Here is a 22042-nt window from a genome sequence, read left to right as displayed (position 1 = left end):
CCTCGCCAGATCGGACTTTAAATATGCTAACACTTTTGCGCTAATACATTCACTGGAGTCCTTATCACACCCTAGGAGTAATCCCTTGTATAATAACCCATAACGGCTCCTGCTTTTATTATACCATGCAAACATTATATACACGAGAGACACCAAACAATCCTCTGCACCATAAATGTTTCCAACGTGTGAATAAAATATACTGAAATGCACTAAAGTATATCAAGAATACACTTACCGATTCAAATGTGTTGAGCATCAGCAAAGGAAAGAAAGTCCGGAAATATTCCTCGTACCCAGAAAAAAATAGGGGAACATTGCTACAGGGGAACTGGCTGAGGTTATTGGGTGCTCCAAACTGGTTGAAGCTGGTGAACATTTCATGGCTCCAGCACAAGATCTCCTGGATCAAGAAGCTTGAATCACGTTGCTTGGCTGGAGCGTAGGAGGTGCAAATGGCATGCTGAGGGTACACACCATTTCCAGAACCAGGATTGCCAGTAGATGCACGATTAGTTTGCCAACCCATTGCAATGTTGGATTGGTTGTTCAGATCCTGAAGGACAGCACAGGGACTCGGGTGCCTGGAGGTCATGTCCCTAATAAGCACAGGGGGATTTGTTTTTGGGGTGGGAGGCTTAGAAACAGGAGGTCTGGCTTTCGAGACCACTGGGGTCTTGGGCGTGTTTTCCAGGTCCTTAGAAAGATTTGCACTCCGCGAAGAAATACCTGCACTGAAAACCTTTGCTGTAGGTGGCTTTGCGGATTTAGTGCCAAGAGGAGGAAGGCCAGGAACAGCAAAAACATGATCAGAAGAGGTTTCCACAATGACATGCTTATGACAGTAAGATCCTGCCATCTTCACTACTTCAACACATTCACTTTGCTTGCACTTAAAGAACTCTGGTGGGAGAGGAACATCTGTAGAATCTACTCCAGGAGCATCAACTTCCATGTCTGCCTGCTCATGGTTTGAGCATGTTTCAATTATGCCCCCAGTTTCTGACTGGGAACAGATTTCCATTTCCACAGGGTCTGGCTGGGTTAAAAATAAATTGTCTTCTTCCATTTCCTCTTCATCTTCCTCTTCATCTTCACTCAATGCACCACTTTCCTTGTTCAGAGATGAACTTTGCTGTTCACCAACGAAAGATGAAGCATGGTATGCATCATAACACTCCTCTTCCGTACTACCTATGAACATGCCAGTGGAGGTCACAAGTGCAGGTAAGCCGGGAGGGTTCCCCACTACACTGGGTGCTGGATCTGTAAAATAAGAGGCAAGAGGCCCATGGGTTATTGGTGAGACAACGTTAACATTTTTAGCTTTTTTGAAATTATCTGTCCCAGGGGAGTTCAATTGCATTTCTTTACTTGAACACCAGGCATTGCTAGGAATAGCCTTTTCAAAACTTTGCTTGCTCAATGTCACAGTTGATGTTACTTCTTGAACCTTCTTTTTTAATACATTAGCCTTCACCTTAGGTTGATCATTTCTGTCACTACTTTTAGATGCTTCCTCACTTCTTTTTGCTGTTGCTCCTTCCTGGGGTCTCATCTGACGGTAAAATTGGCGATCCTGGCATGCCAATAACTTTCTATTACCTTTAACGGGGAGGGCCTGAGCAGAAATTAACATGGATTTTTGCTTTGGCTTTACCCTAAAGGCCCCTGAACCTATGCCATGATTTCGTAACTCTGTTAAGCTATCTAATGATCTCTGCGACAAATCAAAGGCTCTGCGGGGAGGCTTTTTGAAGCCAAGTTTTTCAACTGTAGATGTTGGCTCAGGTAATTTGCGGTGTTTCTTGGGTGGGACCACAGCAGGAGTGGTTCTAGGAAGGTCAGGACGTCTCTGGATAGCTTGAGCAACTTCTCTCTTTTTTTGCTTTGCTGTTCTCTGAATAGCCTTATCAGAGCTTTTAGGCAAGTTATTCGTCCTGGCTTTACTTGGCTTAACCCCTTTTTTGGTAGCAGAATTTTCTGTGGCATCTTTGGATTTCCCAAGAGAAGGTTTGGAGGCTAGCAGTGGCTTTCTTTTTTCTGAATTGTCTGCAGGTTTCGCAAGCACCTGCCTGCTTGCTTTTTTACCATTCTGTGATTGCACTGTAAGCTCTTGGTGTGCTGGGGGTTTTCTGAATTCTGCTACCTTTTCACCTAAGGATATTTGATCAGCATGCTCTTTCTCAAACTGTTGTTCTGCAGCTACTGCTGCTTCCTCAAGTACATCCTCAGGTATGTAATCTGTGTCATAACCCCATTCAGTGTACTTGTCCAACATATCTAGTTCTTCCTGGTTATTGTTCTCGGTTGAGGTTGAAACAGAATTTCTTAGTTGGTCTTGCTGTCCAAGAGAATTGGGTTTTTCAATCTGAGAATCTTGCCAAACTGAATACACCTCGTCCTCAGTTTCAAATTCAAAGAATTGGGAATCATACTGGTCGCACCTACCAGGAGAACTTTCCTTCTCAACCACTTCCTGTTTTATTTCCTTCTGTCCACTTGGAGAGGTAGACGAAGGCAATGGCTGCTCGTTAGAATATCCACCCACGTGGTAGGGCTTCTCTGTTTTTATGGTCTTAGACAGATCCGGCATAGTGTCCTCTTGATCTTGTTCCTCTTCAGAAGCGGAATCAGAAATTATTATGATTTCTTTATGTGCATCATTAGACTTATGAGGGCCTTCAATTAAAGAGGAGCGAACAGCACCCTTCACCTTCCTTTCAATATGATCTTCAGCCAACAACGCTTTGGTGTCTGACCTGGAATCAGGCAATATTTCAGCAACCCTTGTAATAGATCCCCCAGCCATCTTGCCCGCATCACCCTCAGAGTCTTCCGAGGTATCTATGTTCATAGGTAGGGATTTTCTCTGACTAAGTAGGTTTAATCTGACCTGCATCAGTGGAATAGAATCATCACTGTCACTTTCGCTTGCTCTTGATAATTCCTTTGTTGTTTCACAGTTGTTCCCCACTTCAATTTGTAAGTCACGTAACTTAACCGGACTGAGCCTCATAACCATGCTTGGCGATTTTCCAGATCTCGTTTCTGAAGTATTAGGTGACTGCTGGCCGGGAAATAACCCTAGTTTTCTATATAATGAACATTCTGTCACGTTGTTAGAGCCGAAAGGAGATTCCTTCTGCCTGCTGAAGTTGTTTTTAAGTATTGAAAGTGGTATGTTGTCATCACTATCACTTTCACTTACTTTTTCTTGTGATTTTGTTTTTGAAACGTTCAGGTCATTACAACTTTCCTGTGGTTCATTCTTTATCTGGAGATTGGAATGTAAGAGTGTCTTAGCCAGTGAACGCCCTTCACTTGCACAGCTATTTGACTCTTGCACATGTTCCGATTTACCTGCACAATCAACAGACTGATCTTTATCCAAACTTGGAACTGAAAACCCAGAATCCTTTTTGCATCTCTGCGTTTCTGGGTTTTCGTTTCCTTTTTGGAGTTTTTGGAAAGCTGAAGATTTTTCTATCGCCTTAGCCAGTTTTGAATGGAGATCAAGCAAGCGCACTTGTGGGATTTTTAATTTAAGAGAATTCAGAGCAGGACCTGAGACTGAGGGAGGCTTTGGTGCTACTTTATCTGTGCTTGCATCCAATACTTTTTGGTTAGATAGCAAGTTAGGGGTCCCCGCAGATAGTTCACACCTTCCCTCCCAGGCGCACTCTGCTGTGAGGGCCGCTATCTGTTCATCAGGATTACCGTCAGTCTGAGATGAGGTCTTGCCCATTATGCACTCATCCACAGGATTTTTGCTGCAGTCTTGTACATTCTTGTCGGTTTGAGTTTCCTGGAAATGTTCGCACATAGCATCTCTCTCACAGGGTATGTTAAAACCTGAATCAATCTTAGAAAAAGAAAGCACCCCCCCACCACACAAGGTGGGCTCTTTGATGCAAGGTTCTTCCCCACAACTGGTACTTCGGCTACGAGAAAAGAGGCCCCCTGTACACCCCTCAGTTGACCTACTTTCAGTAGGTAATGGTGGGCTGGGGCTATTCAGCTGGCAGTACGTTCTCATTCTAGACCACTCATCTGTATCCTCCCTCTTTATCTTGTTCACATTGAAATTTGGAGACCTGTCAACTGGATTATGCTCTGCAGGTGAGGTAGTATTCAAAGAGTTTCGGTCCTTTGAACTTCTAATAACTTGCTTTAAGCACACCTGCAAGTCTTGTGTTTCTTTTTCACTCAGTTGCAAGCCTACAAAAACATTTCCTCTCAGGAGGAGGTTCAGTTTATCGAGGAAACGCTTACAGCTAGATTGTTGACCCAGCTGAGATCCCTCCCGTAAAAGGCTACGAATCAACTGCACACAAGAGTACTGGACTGAGTTAGTAGCCTGTGAATGCATCGACAGAACCGTGCACGAGGTAGAGCTTATTCTTGGGCCAGGCACCTTCTCAGAGTAGCGTCTGAAATCTGTGGCTGGGAGCTTGGCACATTTCACTAGGGCTTCCACCCATTTTTGAGAGCTGACCCACAACAAATGCAGGCACTTCTTATTCCTATGGAGCTCAATGACTGACACCAGGATCAAAATGAAGAACTCTGTGACCTTGTCACAGTACTCAATTCTCTTGTTAAGGACGTCCTTGATTTCAGAGTAGAGATGGTGGATGACTTCAACAATGTAGGCTACACCAAGGTCTTTGAGATCCATCACTGACTGCACAAAAGGGATAAACCACAGGAAGGTGCTGTTGTGGACACGCATGTCTTGCCCAATATCGGACTGAAGCACATTAGTAAGGGTCTGCATTTCTTCATACATGTTGGGGCAGTAATCTGGGCAGATGGCATTCCTCCAACCGGAGTCCTGCAAAGAGAGGTAAACAAAATACATTGAGATGGTCAGTTCAAAACCTCTTTAAAATACTCAATGAACAGAGGAGTGAAAATTGACATTCTACAGAAGTGTATAGCGTTCTATAAACTGGAGGGAGAAATTACAACTGTATTGGTAGTCTACAACTGAGGATCTTAGAAGTGGGGTCAAGACTTAACCCAGTGAAAACTGTACATGATTAAAAATGAACCTAGAACACAAACTGCTCTTACAGTTTCTATACCATTCCAAGAAGCCAGACTGATGTGCTTCTGGCATTTGAACATTTTTGGTAATTGGTAAGTCATTTTATCCCTGCATTAATTAATTGATGCCATCAGGTTCTGTTCAACAAATACATTCTTTATACAACTGATTTTTCTGTAGTCTAAATGATGGTTTCTTTGTGTGACTGATTTCAGACTTACTAAGTTAAAGTATAACTCATTGAATTCAGCACATTTTTAATTATGTGACTGATGCACAGCAAGGTCTCCAGATGTTTTCACTGTAAGGTTCTTGTCAAAAAAAGGCCAACTTTCAAATGTGCAATAGGAGGCTCAAAGAGGAAAGAAAAGCTAAACTAAGTCAAAACCTTCCTCAAGGATGGTTAAAAGCATAGGTAATGCAACTATGTCTGGCTTATAAAGGAAGGAGCCTCAACAGCCATTAAGGGGGTTAGGCGCTCAACAGCCACCATGCATGCAATCTGCCACTGATCATTCTATGTATGTATCTGTTTGTCCACCCATCGACTCATTCTTGCATTAACCCACTTACACAAGCTCAACAACATACGCATGATAAATTAAAAGAAAAGTAGAAAAAAGGAAAAAACTGTTACTTACCTGTACACTATGGTTCTCCAGTATTGATATCTTTTTATAGATTCACATGCTTGTATCTTCCCCGTCCTCATGGTGGGAGTCTCACGGTAAAAGAATAACCATAGCAGTAAAAGAAAAAACTGCATAGAAAACACACAGGGAAGTATATAGTTTGGTAGCTTATCATCTGGGGGGTCTCAGAAGCTGACAGGGGCATTGATAACTCACCGGGGTCACGCTACTCTTCCGTTGCTGTTGGTCTCCGGCTGCCGCTTCCTCCATCACGCGGCAGCCGTGTGAGAGAGACTACAGCCCCCAGCATCCTTGGCGGTGACACACCCACCGGGAATCGCGCACGGAGTCGCACAAAAGGCAGAGGTCCCTGCGGACGAGCGGGGGTCTCAGAAGCTGACAGGGGCATTGATAACTCACCGGGGGTCACGCTACTCTTCCGTTGCTGTTGGTCTCCGGCTGCTGCTTCCTCCATCACGCGGCAGCCGTGTGAGAGAGACTACAGCCCCCAGCATCCTTGGCGGTGACACGCCCACCGGGAATCGCGCACGGAGGCGCACAAAAGGCAGAGGTCCCTCCCGCCTCGCGGGACGCGCGCGGGTGGCGCCGGGCTAAGCCCGGGACAAGGGCGGGGCCATCTAAGGCCATCAGAGGCCATCAGAGGCCAGAGGAGGTCGGGGCGGGGCCACTCCCCTTGGCTCATCTCGAGGCGATGCGGATTATGCACTAAAGGTACTGTTTCCCTTTACTCCCCCCCTGTTACAAATTGGCCCCCCCTATTCTGTCTACAAAGCGGTATCTCTGAACTGCTTAGGTCGGAAAGATGGCTGATGTCTTCACCTGCACGGGGGGTTACAGGAACGATGCCGCACATAGTGGCATGATCAGAGGAACATTGGACCACTATCTAAAGAGGTTAACGCTCCCCATTGTTAGGGACCTAGAGCGATTAGAGCGATCTCCTGCCCTGGACAGTTCGCTCAACATGTACTCTCCTTTACAGTTTGTTGACCCTGCTCCCGAGATTTCATTACTGGAGGAATTAAATAACCTGTGTAAGACTAAATATGAACACGTGAAACCTGTCAATGTGGAAACTAATCCACCCATCTGCGCCATATCAAATATTAGCCCTCGGCCCTGCAATCAATCCCAACTAACCCTTAGTACTCAGGACGAGCCCCCTTTAACACGCTCAAATGTAAATTCGCCTTTGGCATCCATCACCAATCCAGCCCAGCCTATCATTGCCAAAAGGAAGCGAGGAGGTGTTAATCATCATGGGAGACTGGCCAAGCTACCGAAACCAAATCCCCATCCTGTATCTACTAAAACTTCTAACTCTGATACTTTGAACCCACCTATCCACGCTTCTTTTCTGGCTTCAATCGAGATCTTATTAAAGTCTATATTATCCCCCCTGATGGACAAAATGGTCAGCATAGGGGATAGGCTTATGGCCATCGAGGAAGCAATTAAGGCTAATTCATTACCTGTACAAACTATATCTACACCCACTCAATTACAGCCTTTAGTAGCCACACAAAAACCGGAAAACCCCGTACAAAACAAGACCACCCATTATCAGTCAGCAACTCAGAATGTGAATAGCTTGGATCCCCTTGTTAAAAATGTACATAGCTCCCGCCCTACAGTAGGGCCAAATAAACAATAGCCTTTAAATAAGGAAACCATGGTCATTCGTAACACTCTAACGCCCACTTCAAAACACCTTCATTTGCCTCCAGAGGCCGCCCCTATTGTGTGTGTGCTTTCGGGAGTACCTGAACTTACAAGGGGGAAACATGAAAGCCATACGGACCTTAAAAACAAGGTCTCATTTTGGCTAACCAAAAACAGACCTCTACCGCCAAATATTGATGGGACCATACTCCGTGTCAGAAGGGTGGGCTGGCTAGGACCTCTACGCAAGGACTTGGTGGGCGATCTGGTACTTGTTAAATTTAGGTCTAACTATGTGGTTCCATTTCTCCAATCCTGGCAGCCTCAAATAGGTGATGGTCCTATTTCTACATGGAGCATATGTGACTTCTACCCCAGTTCATTATATGCCTAGCTGAAACGCATAAATTCACAGGATAGTCGGTCTTTCTTTTTTGCTGTCTTTTTTCCTTAATGTGCGTTTGTAGAAATATTGCTCTTTCTTTGTATTATGTTGGTTTTAATAATGTTTTGTACGTTTTAAATGTTGTTTTTTATCTTGTGATGTCTTTTATGGTTAATGTACCGAATAAAGACTTGTGTGAACTGAACTGAATACATCATCATCATTATGTGGTCCAAAAACCAACCAATCAGCTGCCCGCCTTGAGATCACAATCCCCAGCAGATCCACCATACCTCAGATTTCCAACCAGCCCATAGAGTGAGCCAAGGATGTATCTAGAGATAAAAAGTTGGCTATCCACTAAAAAATAGAGAGGCGGGCGGGCGCATGTGAATCTAAGAAAGATATCAATACTGGAGAACCATAGTGTACAGGTAAGTAACTAGTTTTTTCTCCAGTATTGAATCTTTCATAGATTCACATGCTTGTATCAGAATAGTCAGCAGTGCATAACCCAAATAGTGTTTGTAGGATAGACCCCTTTTTGTGGGGCTCTGCATCCTAATTTTAGAAATCATAAAGAGTTATGCCGCTCCAAATAAAAATATATGCATATTTTTTGTTTGAGACCATGTTAATATGAAATTAAAACACGGACGGATCAATAATAAATATAACAGACATTCCAATAAAAATATTAAAGGTATATAATGAGAGGAACCTTAGTGGAAGAGGTGCAGTAGAACTGCTTGTCCAACTGCGGTGTCTGCTTTCCACGCTGTGTTCAGACAATGTCTGGTAAACGTGTGTACATTTGTCATGTCGCCACTCTGCAAATGTCCGGGAGCGATACTCCCACAAATAATGCGGTCGACGTTGCCATCTTTCTTTTGCAATGAGCGCGAACTCCAGCGCGCAAAGGCTTTCCTGCCTTTCCCCTGACATACCTCGATGGCCGAGACTATACATCTTGAAATGGAAGATCTTGATAAGGCTAAACCTTTCCTGGGCCCAGCAAAGGCGATAAGCAATTGGTCTGATTTTCTAAAGGATTTTGTTTTGTCAATATAACATTTGTGGCATCTCCTGATGTCCAAAGTGTGCAGCGATTTCTCTGCTGCTGATGATGGTTTTTTAAAATATGTAGGTAATACAATTGGTTCATTAAGATGAAAAACCGTAGGAACTTTGGGGATACATTTTGGATTTGTCCTGAGAATAACAGTCTGATTTGAATTGAAGAAAGGGTTCCGAGACAGAGAACACCTGGATCTCACTTACTCTTCTGGCGGAAGTGAGAGCAAGTAATAATGCCACTTTCCAAGAGACTAACTGTAACTTAGCCTTGTGGATCAGTTCGAACGGAGGTTTCATGAGAAATGAAAAAACAACATTGAGCTGCCACGGAATGGACGGCTGCTTGACCGGTGGAAACACTCTGAACAGTCCTTTTAAAAATTCCATTATGATCCTCTGCGACCAAAGCGATGGATGATTTAGAGTTCTACGATATCTTGATACAGCTGCTAGATGTATTTTTATTAAAGCATGGGATAACCCAGCTTTGGCTAGATGAAGTAGATACAGTAGAATCTGCTCCGGCGGAGAATGAAAAAGATATAGATGTTGTTCAGAACACCAATGGCAAAATCTTTTCCATTTTGCTTTGTAAGTTGTGTTGGTAGATAATGCTTGTGAGTTTGATAATATATCCTTGCAGTCCTGAGGAATATCTAAGGAATAAAATTCATGCTCTTGAGGTTCCAGGCTGACTAGTTCAGAGAGACTAACTGAGGATGGAGAACTTGTCCTTCTTTCATGGAGATCAGGTCCTGTATCAATGGAAACAGGGGTTCACAGACAGCTGGAGAAGTTCCGAGAACCAGAACTGCCTCGGCCAAGCCGGGGCTATTAGGATCAGATGGCACAGTTCCGCTCTCATTTTCGACAGTATACTTGGAATGAGAGGGAACAGAGGAAACGTGTATGCAAACATCACCGTCCAACAAATGTGTTGCGCATTTCTCCACAATCCCGCCTGGGGAAATCGACTTGCAAAATATTTGCATTTCTTGTTGTGTTGCTTTGCAAATAGGTCCAAAGTTGGTGTACCCCATAATCTGAATTTCCTTAATAGCTGAGTTTGATTCAGTTCCCATTCGTGACAGATTGATGCCGATCTGCTCAGGTGGTCTGCTCTGGTGTTGTGTACTTCCGGAACATGCTGGACCTGCAGGAAAATGTTGTGTTGTAGCATCCAGTTCCAAATCTACTGGGCTTGCGTTGAGAGGCTTTTTGACTTTGTGCCTCCTTGCTTTAGTAAGCAAAACATTGTTGTACTGTCTGTCATGACTAAAACAGGTGAGTCTCGAAATCTAGGTAAGAAAGCCTGCAGACCCAGAAACACCGGTCTTAATTAGAGCGTGTTGATGTGCAATTGGGCTTCTTGCATTGACCACAGGCCAGTATTTCCAGTTCCTGAAGGTGCACGCCCCATCCGTGTAACGAGGCGTCTGTCGTCATGACATAGTTTGGAGATTGAGGTTCAAACAGTAGACCTTTTGATAAGTTGTCCCTGATGCCCCACCATGACAGAGCTTTCTGATCTGAGGGTTGATAGTAATTCGATCCTCAAAGGATCCTTGGGCTTGTACACATTGCTGGTTGAGTAATTCTTGCAGCTGCTGCATGCGAAGTCGACAATTGGGGACTTAAGGAATGCAGGATGACATCATTCCCAGCAATGATTTGAAGGTTCTCACTGAAGTGAACCTTTTTGCTTTTATTCGTGCTGTCAGTTCCATTATTGTTTGCTTGCGCTCTTCCGAGGGATACGCTTTTGCTTCCTGAGTTTGTAATCTGGCTCCTAAGAACGAGAGACTGTGCTGGAACTAAGGAAGACTTTTCAATGTTGATCCGCAGTCCTAAATTTTGGAATAAAACCATGCAGCATTCCAGGGCTCGTCGTGCTTCTTTGAACAATGCACCTTTTATAAGCCAGTCGTCCAGATACAGATATATTTGGTGGCCTTGTTGTCTCAAGTGCGCTGCAAACGGCGCTATGCATTTCATGAATACCCTTGGCTCGGATCTGAGGCCGAAAGGTAACACCTTGAATTGGTAGTGACACCCGCCACTGTAAATCATAGATACTGCCTGTGTTTGATGTGAATCTGAATGTGAAAATAGGCATCTAAGATCTAACGATGCCATGTAATCTCCTCTGTGCAACATTAGGAAAATCTCTTGTAGCAACAGCATCCGAAACGAGGTCGTCTTGATATATTTGTTCAGGCCTCTGAGATCCATTACCTGTTTCCATTTGGCGGACTGCTTCTTTCTTATGAGGAAAAAATGCGAGTAGAATCCTTTCCCTTGCTGTAGAGTTGGAACTTCCTCTATAGCTCCTTTCACGAGTGCCAAGACTTCCGCCTTGAGCGCTGAGAGATGGTTCTGGTTTCTGTGAATGGGAGGTCGCGCTGGAGGTCTTTGTATAAATTCCAGAGTGTCGCCTTGATGTAGAATATCCAACACCCATCTGTCCGATGTTATTAACAGCCACTGATGAAAATAGTGAGAACGGTAATGAATCTGATTGAGGCGTGACGTGGTGGACGGCGCATTAATATTGTCACTGTCTTCTATTGGAGTCCAGAGCCCTTCCCCACGCAGCAGGCTTTCTTCTAGACTGTTGCTTTTAAGATGTGTTAGAGGAGCGAAATTGCTGGTTATTATTGTATTGACGGTATCCTTGTTGATGCCGGTTAGATTGAAAGGAAGATGTTTGATTGAACTGACCAATTGAACCTCTTACACGAAAAGTTTGAAATCTTCCTTGCTGCAGAGAGCCTAAGGCTTTTGCAGTGTCCGTGTCTGCTTTTATTCCTTGCAATGCCTCGTCTATATGCTTTCTGAAAAGGTTCTGACCATCAAAAAGCATATCCGCGATCTTTGCCTGCACTTCGGGCATGAAAGATGTAGCCTTCAGCCACCTTTGTCGTTGAAGCGATACTGCTCCAGCCATTTGTCTGAATCCAATAGACGAAATGTCCCTAGCTATATTGATTGACTCTGAAGCAGCTCTAGATCAGTCTTGTAAAATTACAGCCACCTCTTCTTTCTTGTCTTCCGGAAGATGAGCTAAAGGTGGAGCAATGTCTGACCACATCTGTTGGTTAAAATGACTGACAAGTGCCAAAGCATTTGTAGCTTTGATTGAAGCCGCAGCCAACACTGCAAAGCATTTTCCAGCGCAATCCGTCTTTCTCCCCTCTTTGTCAGGGGGAGCCAACAAAGTAGATACCGGGCTCTTGGAGCGTCTGAGTCACCTGCATCACTACCGACTCCGGTCAGGGATGACCGATCAGGCACGCTGGCGATGATTCGGGGGCACGATACTTTTTCTCCACCCTCGGAACTGATACTGCCACAGAGGCCGGATTTTTCATTATCTTCAGTCCCTCATTCCAGATATGATCAATAATTGGTATTGTTCTTATCGATTTCCTCGAAGTCGTATAGGAAACACTGATTTTCCTTTACCGGCAAAGGAAGCTCAAACCTTTTGGAAGCTTTCTACATTAAGTCATGGAAACCACCAATGTCTCCCGGTGGGGAGTTTGCCGGAGATGGGGATGTTACATACTGATCCCACTCATCGACCCCAGGGTCGTCTTGTATTAATTCACCTTTCTCTGGCTGTTCCTCCGGTTCGCTTTCCGCAAAGTCATCCGTAATAGTTATTATTTTAGGGGTATGCACCGTCTGCACCTGAAGTGGAGGCTGAACTAACGGAGTCTGAACAATCTGCTGAGGTACCTTCGTGGTGTTGGCTGCAGGAGTATTGGCATCTGGAAAACGACGATAGTAGTCGATCATTTTGTCTTAAGTCAGAGACTAGGGAAATCGGCATAGATATTGCATCTTCCTTGACATTATCCTCTTCCTCATACGCGTAGCCTTGTTGAAATGACTCATACCTTGAGGAACCTTGAACTGAATGATCTTTAAACAGTTCTTCCTGAACTTCCTCAACGTCCTTTCTTCATCTGTGTCATGACTTTAATTTGGAGTTGCAAAAGGCAATAAGCAGCTCCGCAAGGGCATTCAACTTCTGATTCTAGTATATGCAAAAGTTTAGAAGGTGGAAGTGGCGAAATCTGTGTCCATGCAATAAACTCTACTGTTCTCTGGTCCGTCGACGAGCCCGTTGACGATGGAAAAGTCTTTAAAGTGATGGATCTTGTCATTGGAGACTTGAAAGTCGTCGACCATATGCTCATTGAAGAGGTTTGAGCACTCGTCGACGATGGTATGCTTGTCGACGAGATTTGAGCACTCGTCGTCAACGGTCTAGACTGAGATGGTGTCGTCGTCGACGAGATCTTCGTCAATGACGTTGTCATCGTCGTCAAGATGGTCGACGTAGTCGACGCTGAGGTAGTCGACGTCTTAGTCGGCATCGAGACTGAAGAAACCTTGGTCTTCGTCGACAGGAGCGACGATGGAGCTTTTGTCTCCGAAAACATTTTGAGGGGTGTTTGAGGTAAAGACGACGATGAGTCTTTAGGTTTTGCTTTTTCCATTTTCTGTCTCTTCACCTCAACTTTCTCTTTATACAACTCCCTCTGATGTTTAGAAGAAGAGTGTCCTTTAGCTCCCTCATCAGACTCAGAGTCTAAGGTATTCTTCTTCTTTTTAAGCCATAACAACAAACGTGCTTCTCTGTCCTTCAAGGTTTTCGCAGAAAAAATGTGACAGTACTTGCACTCCTTAGGGACGTGCTTAGGGTGAAGGCAGTATAGGCATTCTTTGTGAGGGTCCTCAGAATATAATTTGGCCTTCCCACAAGATTTACAAGATCTGAAAAGCCTCTTCTAAGAGCCTTCAGACATGGTGAAATAAGAGAGGAAAAACAGTACCTCAATCCAAGAGCTGTAGATAGGTCAAAAGTTTACCAAGTATCAAGAACTGAGCAGAGCTCAGGGAGACTCCTTCTCACACGACGGCGGTCGGATATCTGAGGTATGGTGGCTCGGCTGGGGATTGTGATCTCAGGGCTGGCAGCTGATTGGTTGGTGTTTGGACCACATAATGATAAGCTACCAAACTATATACTTCCCTATGAGTTTTCTATGTAGTTTTTTCTTTTACTGCTGTGGTTATTCTTTCACCATGAGACTTCCACCATGACAACGGGGAAGATACTCCAGTATTGAATCTTTCATAGATTCACATGATTGTAAGCATGCTGCCTCCTAAACATGGAGGACAAATGCTTGCAACAAATGAAATTAAACTAAGAGGGTGGCCTTCTAGCAAAGGTGTTGTAGGTAGTGTATCACTGTACTAATGATCCAGCATCTTCACCCCATTTAGAAACAAAGTCTTCGAACAATACATTAACGATACACTATAGTCAATACCACTTTATGGTCGGCACGTGGGGTAGAGGTGGTGGCCATGGCGGATGCGGCAACCGCAGATAAAATCAGCTGCTTGGGGAACTGTAGTGTGATCCAATAAAGGAAAGTTTTGAGGGGAAGAAAAGAAATGAAAAGGGATCTACAAAAGGAGAAAATGAAAGACACAAGCTGCAACACTGAAGTACATACTTTTTTAGACGGATATGCATGTGATCAAATACTGGAGTCAAGCTATCCTGGCTGATGACGGCTGATAGCCAGAAACCGGTCCTAGGATGCTTGATTCCGGTCCATGGAAAACATGGCTTGGCAGTTCGGACGGGACTGTTCCCATGAGGCACATTGTCCAGACTGATTTGCCTATGGCCGTGTCTGAACTGGTGTGGCGTGGTGAGCAAAATAACAATGGATTAAACCCAGATCTGTGACTGGGTGTGAATGTTTTGCCAATGTGCAACAGTCCGTTCATCATCTTGTGTGTTTTGCTGTTCGCCCTATGTGGGAAGAGTGTGCCCAGACGTGGGTCCAGTGCTCACTACGCCACTGGAGTCAAGCTATCCTGGCTGATGACAGCTGATAGCCAGAAACCGGTCCTAGGATGCTTGATTCCGGTCCAGGGAAGACATGGCTTGGCAGTTCGGGCTGGACTGTTCCCATGAGGCACAGGGTCAAGACTGATTTGCATATGGCCATGTCTGACCTGGGGTGAGGTGGTGAGCAAAATAACGATGGATTAAACACAGATCTGTGACTGGGGGTGAATGTTTTGCCAATGTGCAACATTCCGTCCATCATCTTGTGCGTTTTGCTGTTCGCCCTATGTGGGAAGGATATGCCCAGACGTAGGTCCCATGCTCACTACGCCACTGGAGTTCTGCCACAATTTAAAAATCCCAAAATGGATTGCAGTATTTTCATAGTTGGAGGTTGGAGCAATGCACATTTTTCTAAACATAATGGGTCACTAGGCTGTTGCCTTCACTTGACAATTCGTATCCTAAAACTAGGACATTGAGATGGGCAATTTCTGATTGCTTGAAACTAAATTTGCAGCACAGGTAAGCAAAACCGACAACTACACGGGCTACTATGTTTAAGTGTTCCATTAGTTAATCATGCGTCAGTTATATTTTGAAGTAACTCCATTACTCTGGCTGAAGACAGCCCAGAACTGTTCTTAAACGCCTGGGGCAATGGAGCCTAGTGATGAAAGTGCTGTTTAATATCTGATTCCAGGAACTGTGTTTTGGCAGAAAAATCCATTTGAAATATCTAATGATATTTTGTATTTCTGCCGCACAATGTTGTTCATTAGTGCGGCACTGTGTGCATTTTGTACTGCAAATGTACGAGTATATGTGTTTAAATGCCGGTAGTCTAGTTCTAGGCGGTTACGATTTGTCCGGTTTCATAATAGGAAACAAGGGATTATTCATTAATGAGGTGCAATTTTCTATTACACCCTGGTATTCAAGTTGTTCTAGGATTTTACTAACTTGTTTTTTACCTTAATTTTTTTATTAAGTATTGTCTTTGGGGTTGAGGAGTTGATTTCAACAAGATCTCGTGATGAGGTGACTCACTGTCCCACTCCACATGACTGCAATATAATGCAGGAGCTAGCGCGAACGCCCACTCCTTGGCGTACGACTATTTCATTAATTCTGGAACGAGGTCGAAGAAGGCCGGTAAAATTACAGTTTCCCCATTTCAGCATTCCATTACGAACTCGGGTGGCCAGTCTTTTTCAGCCAAAAGAATATTGTAACCATACGTCAAGTTCTCATTAAAGAGACCCTTGATGCTCCTGAGTATGTCCCCCTACAACTGGAGAGTAAATTTGTATAAATGACGTGGAACACTTACCCTAGTATCAGGTGTTTCCACTGCGATTGTACCCCAACTACGAAAGCTCACCAACACCTCCTTCGAAACAGCGAGATTCCAGGAAAGCTGGAAGCACGCCAAAATCAGCGCTCTCCTCAAGAAGCCCAAGACGGACACCAGGGAACTCAAGAACTTCCGGCCCATCTCCCTACTCCCGATCCCGGCGAAGGTCATCGAAAAAATAGTCAACACACAAATGGCCCGCCACCTCGAAGACAACAACATCTTAGACCCCTCCCAGTCCGGATTCAGACAAAACCACAGCACCGAGACAGGCCTCATTGCCGCCACAGACGACATCAGGCACCAACTAGACAATGGCGAAACATCAGCCCTCTTCCTCCTGGACCCGTCAGCCGCTTTCGACACGGTCTGCCACCGCACTCTAAAGACACGCCTCCAAGAAGCCAGAATCCAAGAGAAGGCCCTCGACTGGACCATGTCCTTCCTCTCCGGCAGAACCTTCCGGCAGATCCTTCCGATCCGAAGCCACAGACATAATCTGCAGCGTCCCCCAGGGCTCATCCCTCAGCCCAACGCTGTTCAACGTCTACATGGCCCCCCCCTTGCACAAATGGCCCGCCAACACGACCTCAACATCATCTCCTACACTGACGACACCCAGCTCATCCTCTCACTCACTAAGGACCCGCACACCGCCAAAACCAACCTCCACGAGGGAATGAGGCTGTCGCCGACTGGATGAGGAGCAGCCGCCTGAAGCTGATCTCGGACCCATCCCCTCAGCCGGGAGAAGTGTGGCTCAGGGGTTAGAGGCGGCAGACCCGGAAGCTGAGATCGGCCCTGGACCAGGGTTCAATTCCCCGCCTCGGCTTGGGCTAAAAATTCCACGGACTCGATAATTCTCGCTCTGGTGCCTTCTCGACTCACTGGTTCACACTCTGCGACTCTGGGCAATAGCTTGCTTAATCTCCACAACGGCCCCTCGCGGCGGGATGCCTGGCTTTCACCTTGTGGATACCATGCCGGGGTTATCTCACAGGGGAATACCAGGACGGGTTCCCTAAGCAAGCGCCGGGAAACCCACTGCGGGTAGCTGTGCGCTATATAAGCTCAAATACATTTACATTTACTCCTGGTAGCCGACCACGCTGGGAACAGCACCGACACCCACCGACCATGCATGCAACCTAGGATTCGTCCTAGACTCCTCCCTCTCGAAGCAGGTCAGCGCCGTCTCATCCTCCAGCTACAACACCCTCCGCATGCTCTGCAGGAAGTAGTGTGGCTCACTGGTTAGAGGCGGCAGACCCAAGAGCAGAGGACGGCCCGGGACCAGGGTTCGATTCCCGGCGCGGCAGGTTTCTGGACCAGGGTCAGCGGACTCGATAATTCTCTCGCCTCGGTGCCCACTCTGATCAGCGATCACACTCGGCAACTCTGGGCATTAGCTTGCCTCATCTTCACTAACGGCCCCACCAGACCGCCGGGGATGCCTGGTCTCACCCTGGAGATACCCATTAAGGGACCATCTCTCAGGGAAGCCAGGAAGGGTTTCGCAGCGGTCGAAGCGCCTTGGGACCCTACGGGTAAGTAGTGCGCTATATAAATGCCAATACACATACACACACATACACAGGATCTACAAGTGGATCCCGACCAAAACAAGAACAGTGACACAGGCCCTCGTCAGCAGCAGGCTGGACTACGGCAACGCACTCTACGCAGGAATTCCAGCCAAACACCTGCGTCAACTACAACGCATCCAAAACGCCTCCGCCCGACTGACCCTCAACGTCCCCAGCCACAGCCACATCACCCCCCACCAGCGAGACCTAAACTGGCTCCCCGTCGACAAGAGTATCACCTTCAAGCTCCTCACCCACGAACACAAAGCACTCCACAACACCGGACCTGCCTACCTGAACAGCAGACTCCGCTTTTACACCCCCACCCGCCAGCTCCGCTCCGCCAGCCTCGCCCTTGCTGCTGTCCCCAGCATCCAAAGAACGACCGTCGGCGGCAGATCTTTCTCCTACCTCGCCGCCAAGACCTGGAACGCCCTCCCGACCAACCTACGGCAAACCCAAGACCTACTCACCTTCGGAAGACTCCTCAAGACCTGGCTCTTCGAGCAGTAGTGGCACCCTCCCCTGCCCCTCAGCGCCTTGAGACCCTCACGGGTAAGTAGTGCGCTTTAAAAGTACTTTAATTGGTTGATATGCTCACCCGGCACTACTGCCACCAGATAATCCATTAGGTTCTGGCAAGCTAATGTGACTTCTGTTGCACTGTCCAGCATCGTCACTACCCAATCCCCATTTAGAAGTAGAGTCCTCAGTATTCTGGGCATTGCTTGAATTTAATTCCGGCAAACTTTTTAAGTTGAGCCTGGGCAGCGCATGCGCTGCTCTGAGAGGCATGCTGTATTCAAGTATGGACTTGAAGCTCCACCCACTATCTGCCCATTTTTTGCATTGGCTTGTGTCATTGTGTTTTGTAAATTATGGCTTTTCATTGGTCAATAGGCTTAGTAGTCCCTCCTTAGTACTGCCTTGTCTCATGTTGTAACCTCCCATAAGGGCTAGCCCTTTTACATGTGTTGGTACTCGGTAGTCTTTAATTACAGCCTCTGAGCACTATTTCGTTAAATAATTTTCACATGCCTACTATAGCAGGCAAGTCACGCTCTATCCTAACTTTGTTTTTTTAATAGTACAGTAGCCCACAGTGGCGGCCACGCCTTTGCTTTATTTGTGGTGCCAAACTCCGCCTCATGTTTTTTTTTCTATTAACTTTTTGTTGTACGTTACAAGTATCCAATGCCGTACTTTTACATTAATATAGCTCATGCCCCCATCTTTAGATGAGCCGTGTCTAAAGAAAGGTCTGTGGCAGCTATTAATGTGAAACTGCGGCATGTGGTGCCTTTACAAACAAAAAAACATGCATTTGTCAACTTGACAAATGAAGGCATTTTCAGGGGGACCAGTAAGGTCCTCAGAAACGGTTACTTCAACAGGTGAAGCACTTTTCAGTCAGTTCCAGGCACTTTTATCCGTTGCAGTGGTTTCACATGGAAGTGGGTCTGATGAAACTGATACGGAATGTTGAACATGCTTAAGGATACTTCTGATGTGTTGCGATCGACAAGTGTCTTTCTGCAGCACTCCTTGGTCCACGTAGTGGGAGGTGGTCCTGGTCACTGCATCAATGTCCCATGAAGTCCTCTCAGTGTTGGTTGAAGTCCAGTCACCACCTGCCTACCAGTCTCCCGGTATCGTGGTTACAGCCAAATCTTTCCCTGGGATGTAGGATTATGTTAGTTACCCTCTAAGCAACTGTTCTGGGCATGTATGTTATATGTTAGAGGATTTGTAACGCGAACTATTACTCTGGAGTGTCCTGGCGCGGAATTGGGCTGGGGTAGAGGTAGTATGCAGTTAGACGGTCAGACGAAACAGATGTGTTTTAAGGTGTTTTTTAAAAAGTTGAAAATCTTGGATAAGCTGAAGGTACTCAGGAAGCGAGTTCCAGGCCGCTGCAGCTTTGACAGAAAGACTGGCCTCCCATACGTACTCTGCGGAAGCGCGGGATAATCATCCGGAGGAAGGAAGCAGACCGCAGAGGACGATTCGGTACATAGAAGGCAAAACGCTTCCTAAGATAGATGGGGCCGTGACCATGTAGAGCTGAAGATTCACATACTTTGCATACTCCTGCAATCTAGTATAGAGGGTGGATGTTTGTAAGTTGTTTTTTTTTTTTCAAATAAGCCTTTTCCAGTCATAAGGGAAGGTGATAGTGTGATAACTTAAGTTACTGGGCGACCAAGCTGCACTTCGAAGATTCTCCCTGGCTCAGCCAACTTTGGTGCACCTTTGAGCATTGCGTCCAGGTCTCTGGTGCTGCACAGTGGCGGTTTGAGATTCTGGGCTACCAACTTGCACCAGCAGGCTTCTCAGCTATTTGGATTTAATGCACCGACTCTGATACCTTACAGTATCCACATTAGTAGTTTCATTCTGATGGTAGAGGGCTGAGTTATCAGCCTGTAACTCTGTACTTGCCAACAGGCATACTAATATTTCCAAGCTGAACATAAATGTAGGGTTTGTACTGCTGCGACATGTAAAACAAAATGGTTACTTACCAGTAGGAGTAGTTTCACAGCTTGAAGAATTTTCTGGATTCACATGATGTGCATTATTCCGCCATCTAGTTGTTGGGTCCTGAATTGTCTTTTTTTTCCTTTCTTGTTTTGGTCCCTGTCGACCACCATTTGGTGCCAGGTACGTCCCCTGAGTGACGTCAGACGGTATCCTGGAGGTCGACATGCCTGGCGGCTATCTTCGGATTCTTTTGTTATGTTTCTTTCTTTGGTTTGTAATCCTGGAGATGGTTGTAATAAACAGTGATGTAATCCTTTACTTCCACATCTATTTGTTGTCCTTGTGGGGAGGCAGGGTGGGTCGCATATAAATCCAGAAAATTCTTCAAGCTGCGAAACTACTCCTACTGGTAAGTAACCATTTCGTTTTGCTGCGTGAATCCTTTTCTGGATTCACATACTGTGCATTAGATTATGTAGCGGTTTCTCCCATCTTGGGAAGGCTGTGGTGAAAGGAAGACTTTGAAAACCAGGTGTTTAAGCACCCTCGTTCCAATTTGAGCTTCCTTACTTATCAGCATGTCCACCCAGTAATGCTTTGTGAAGGTGTGTGGTGATGCCCATGTTGCTGCTGAGCAGATGGAATCAATGGGTACATTGGCCATGAATGCTAGCGTTGCTCCCTTCTTTCTAGTGGAGTGCGCTGTTGGTGGCATTGTTAGTTCCTTTTTGGCCTGGTCATAACATACTTGGATAGCTTGTACTATCCATCTTGCAATGGTTGCCTTTGTGACCGCAGATCCTGTGTTGGTATGCGAGTGCGCAACAAACAATTGTTTTGTTTTCCTATCTTTTATGGTTTTTGTAAGTAATTCAGTAAAGCTCTCATAACATCCAGGGTATGGAGGCTTCTTTCTGCTTTCGTTTCTGGGTTTTGAAAGATGTTTTGATTTAAGTGATACTTGGATACTACCATTGGCAAAAATTGTGGGTTTGTTTTCAAGATCACTTTATCCTGGTGTGGATCAGTAAATAGGGTTCCAGTATTGTTAAAACCAGTAATTGACTTACTGTGCCGTAGTGATGTTATAGCAATGAGAAAGGCTGTCTTTAGGGTAATATGTTTGCTGTCTGCTGCGTGCATGGGCTCAAAGGGTTTCTTCATCATTTGTGAGAGTACTGTATTTACGCTCCATGTTGGTACAGGTGCAGCTCTTGGTGGAGCTATTCTTTTAGCTCCTTCTAGAAATCTTTTTATGACTGATCCAGTAAAAAAGCTTTTGCATGATTTTCCTCTTGTGTATGCCACTATGGCAGCATGGTGCACCTTAAGGCTTGAAATATTGATATTGCTGTCCAAGAGGTAAGTAAGATGTGAGAACAGATTCTTGTGTGATTATGAAACTGGTCCTGTTTGCGATGCACCATGTGGTGTATCGTTTCCATTTTGCTGTATAGCATTTCCTTGTGGATTTTTTCCTTGCTCCGAGTATTTCCATGGTTCTTACTGGTAGATTGAGATGACCAAATTCTATGTATTCAGGCGCCAAGCTGCTAGTTGCAGTATTGCTGGTTCCGGGTGAAAGATTTGGCCCTGTTGCATTGTCAGCAGGTCCTTTTCTATTTTGATCCTGGTCATTTCTCCCCTGGATAGTTCTAGGAGAGTGGAGTGCCATGTTTCTCTTGGCCAATGAAGGACGACGAGAATCATATTTGTTCCTGACTCCTTTGCCTTTTGTAGTACCGTTTGCATCAGGGGTATTGGTGGAAAGGCGTAAACAAATGTCTGAGACCAATTCAGTTAAAGTGCATTTCCCCTTGACAGGTGGTGTTTCCCAGATGTTGAATAGGTACTGAATTGTTGTTTTTTTCAGCTCCCATTCGTGAGAGCAATTGTTCTGTCTG

General features: G+C 45.5%; 1 protein-coding gene across 5 annotated transcripts in view; it reads right to left on the bottom strand.

Moving 5' to 3' along the window:
• The window catches only part of SETX (senataxin), a 631151-nt gene that overhangs the window by 315756 nt on the left and 293353 nt on the right, over window positions 1-22042 (bottom strand). For all 5 annotated transcript variants that reach the window (XM_086924766.1, XM_086924768.1, XM_086924765.1 and 2 more), the window contains one exon: window positions 239-4837. In XM_086924766.1, the coding sequence (XP_086780892.1) occupies window positions 239-4837 (4599 nt within the window). The remainder of the gene's footprint in view (window positions 1-238; window positions 4838-22042) is intronic.

Source organism: Lissotriton vulgaris, chromosome 5, assembly GCF_964263255.1.
Source record: "Lissotriton vulgaris chromosome 5, aLisVul1.2, whole genome shotgun sequence".
In the NCBI taxonomy this organism is placed as follows: Eukaryota; Metazoa; Chordata; class Amphibia; order Caudata; family Salamandridae; genus Lissotriton; species Lissotriton vulgaris.
The sequence above is the reverse complement of the archived record's forward strand: the minus strand, read 5'-3'. Positions and strand labels throughout refer to the sequence as shown.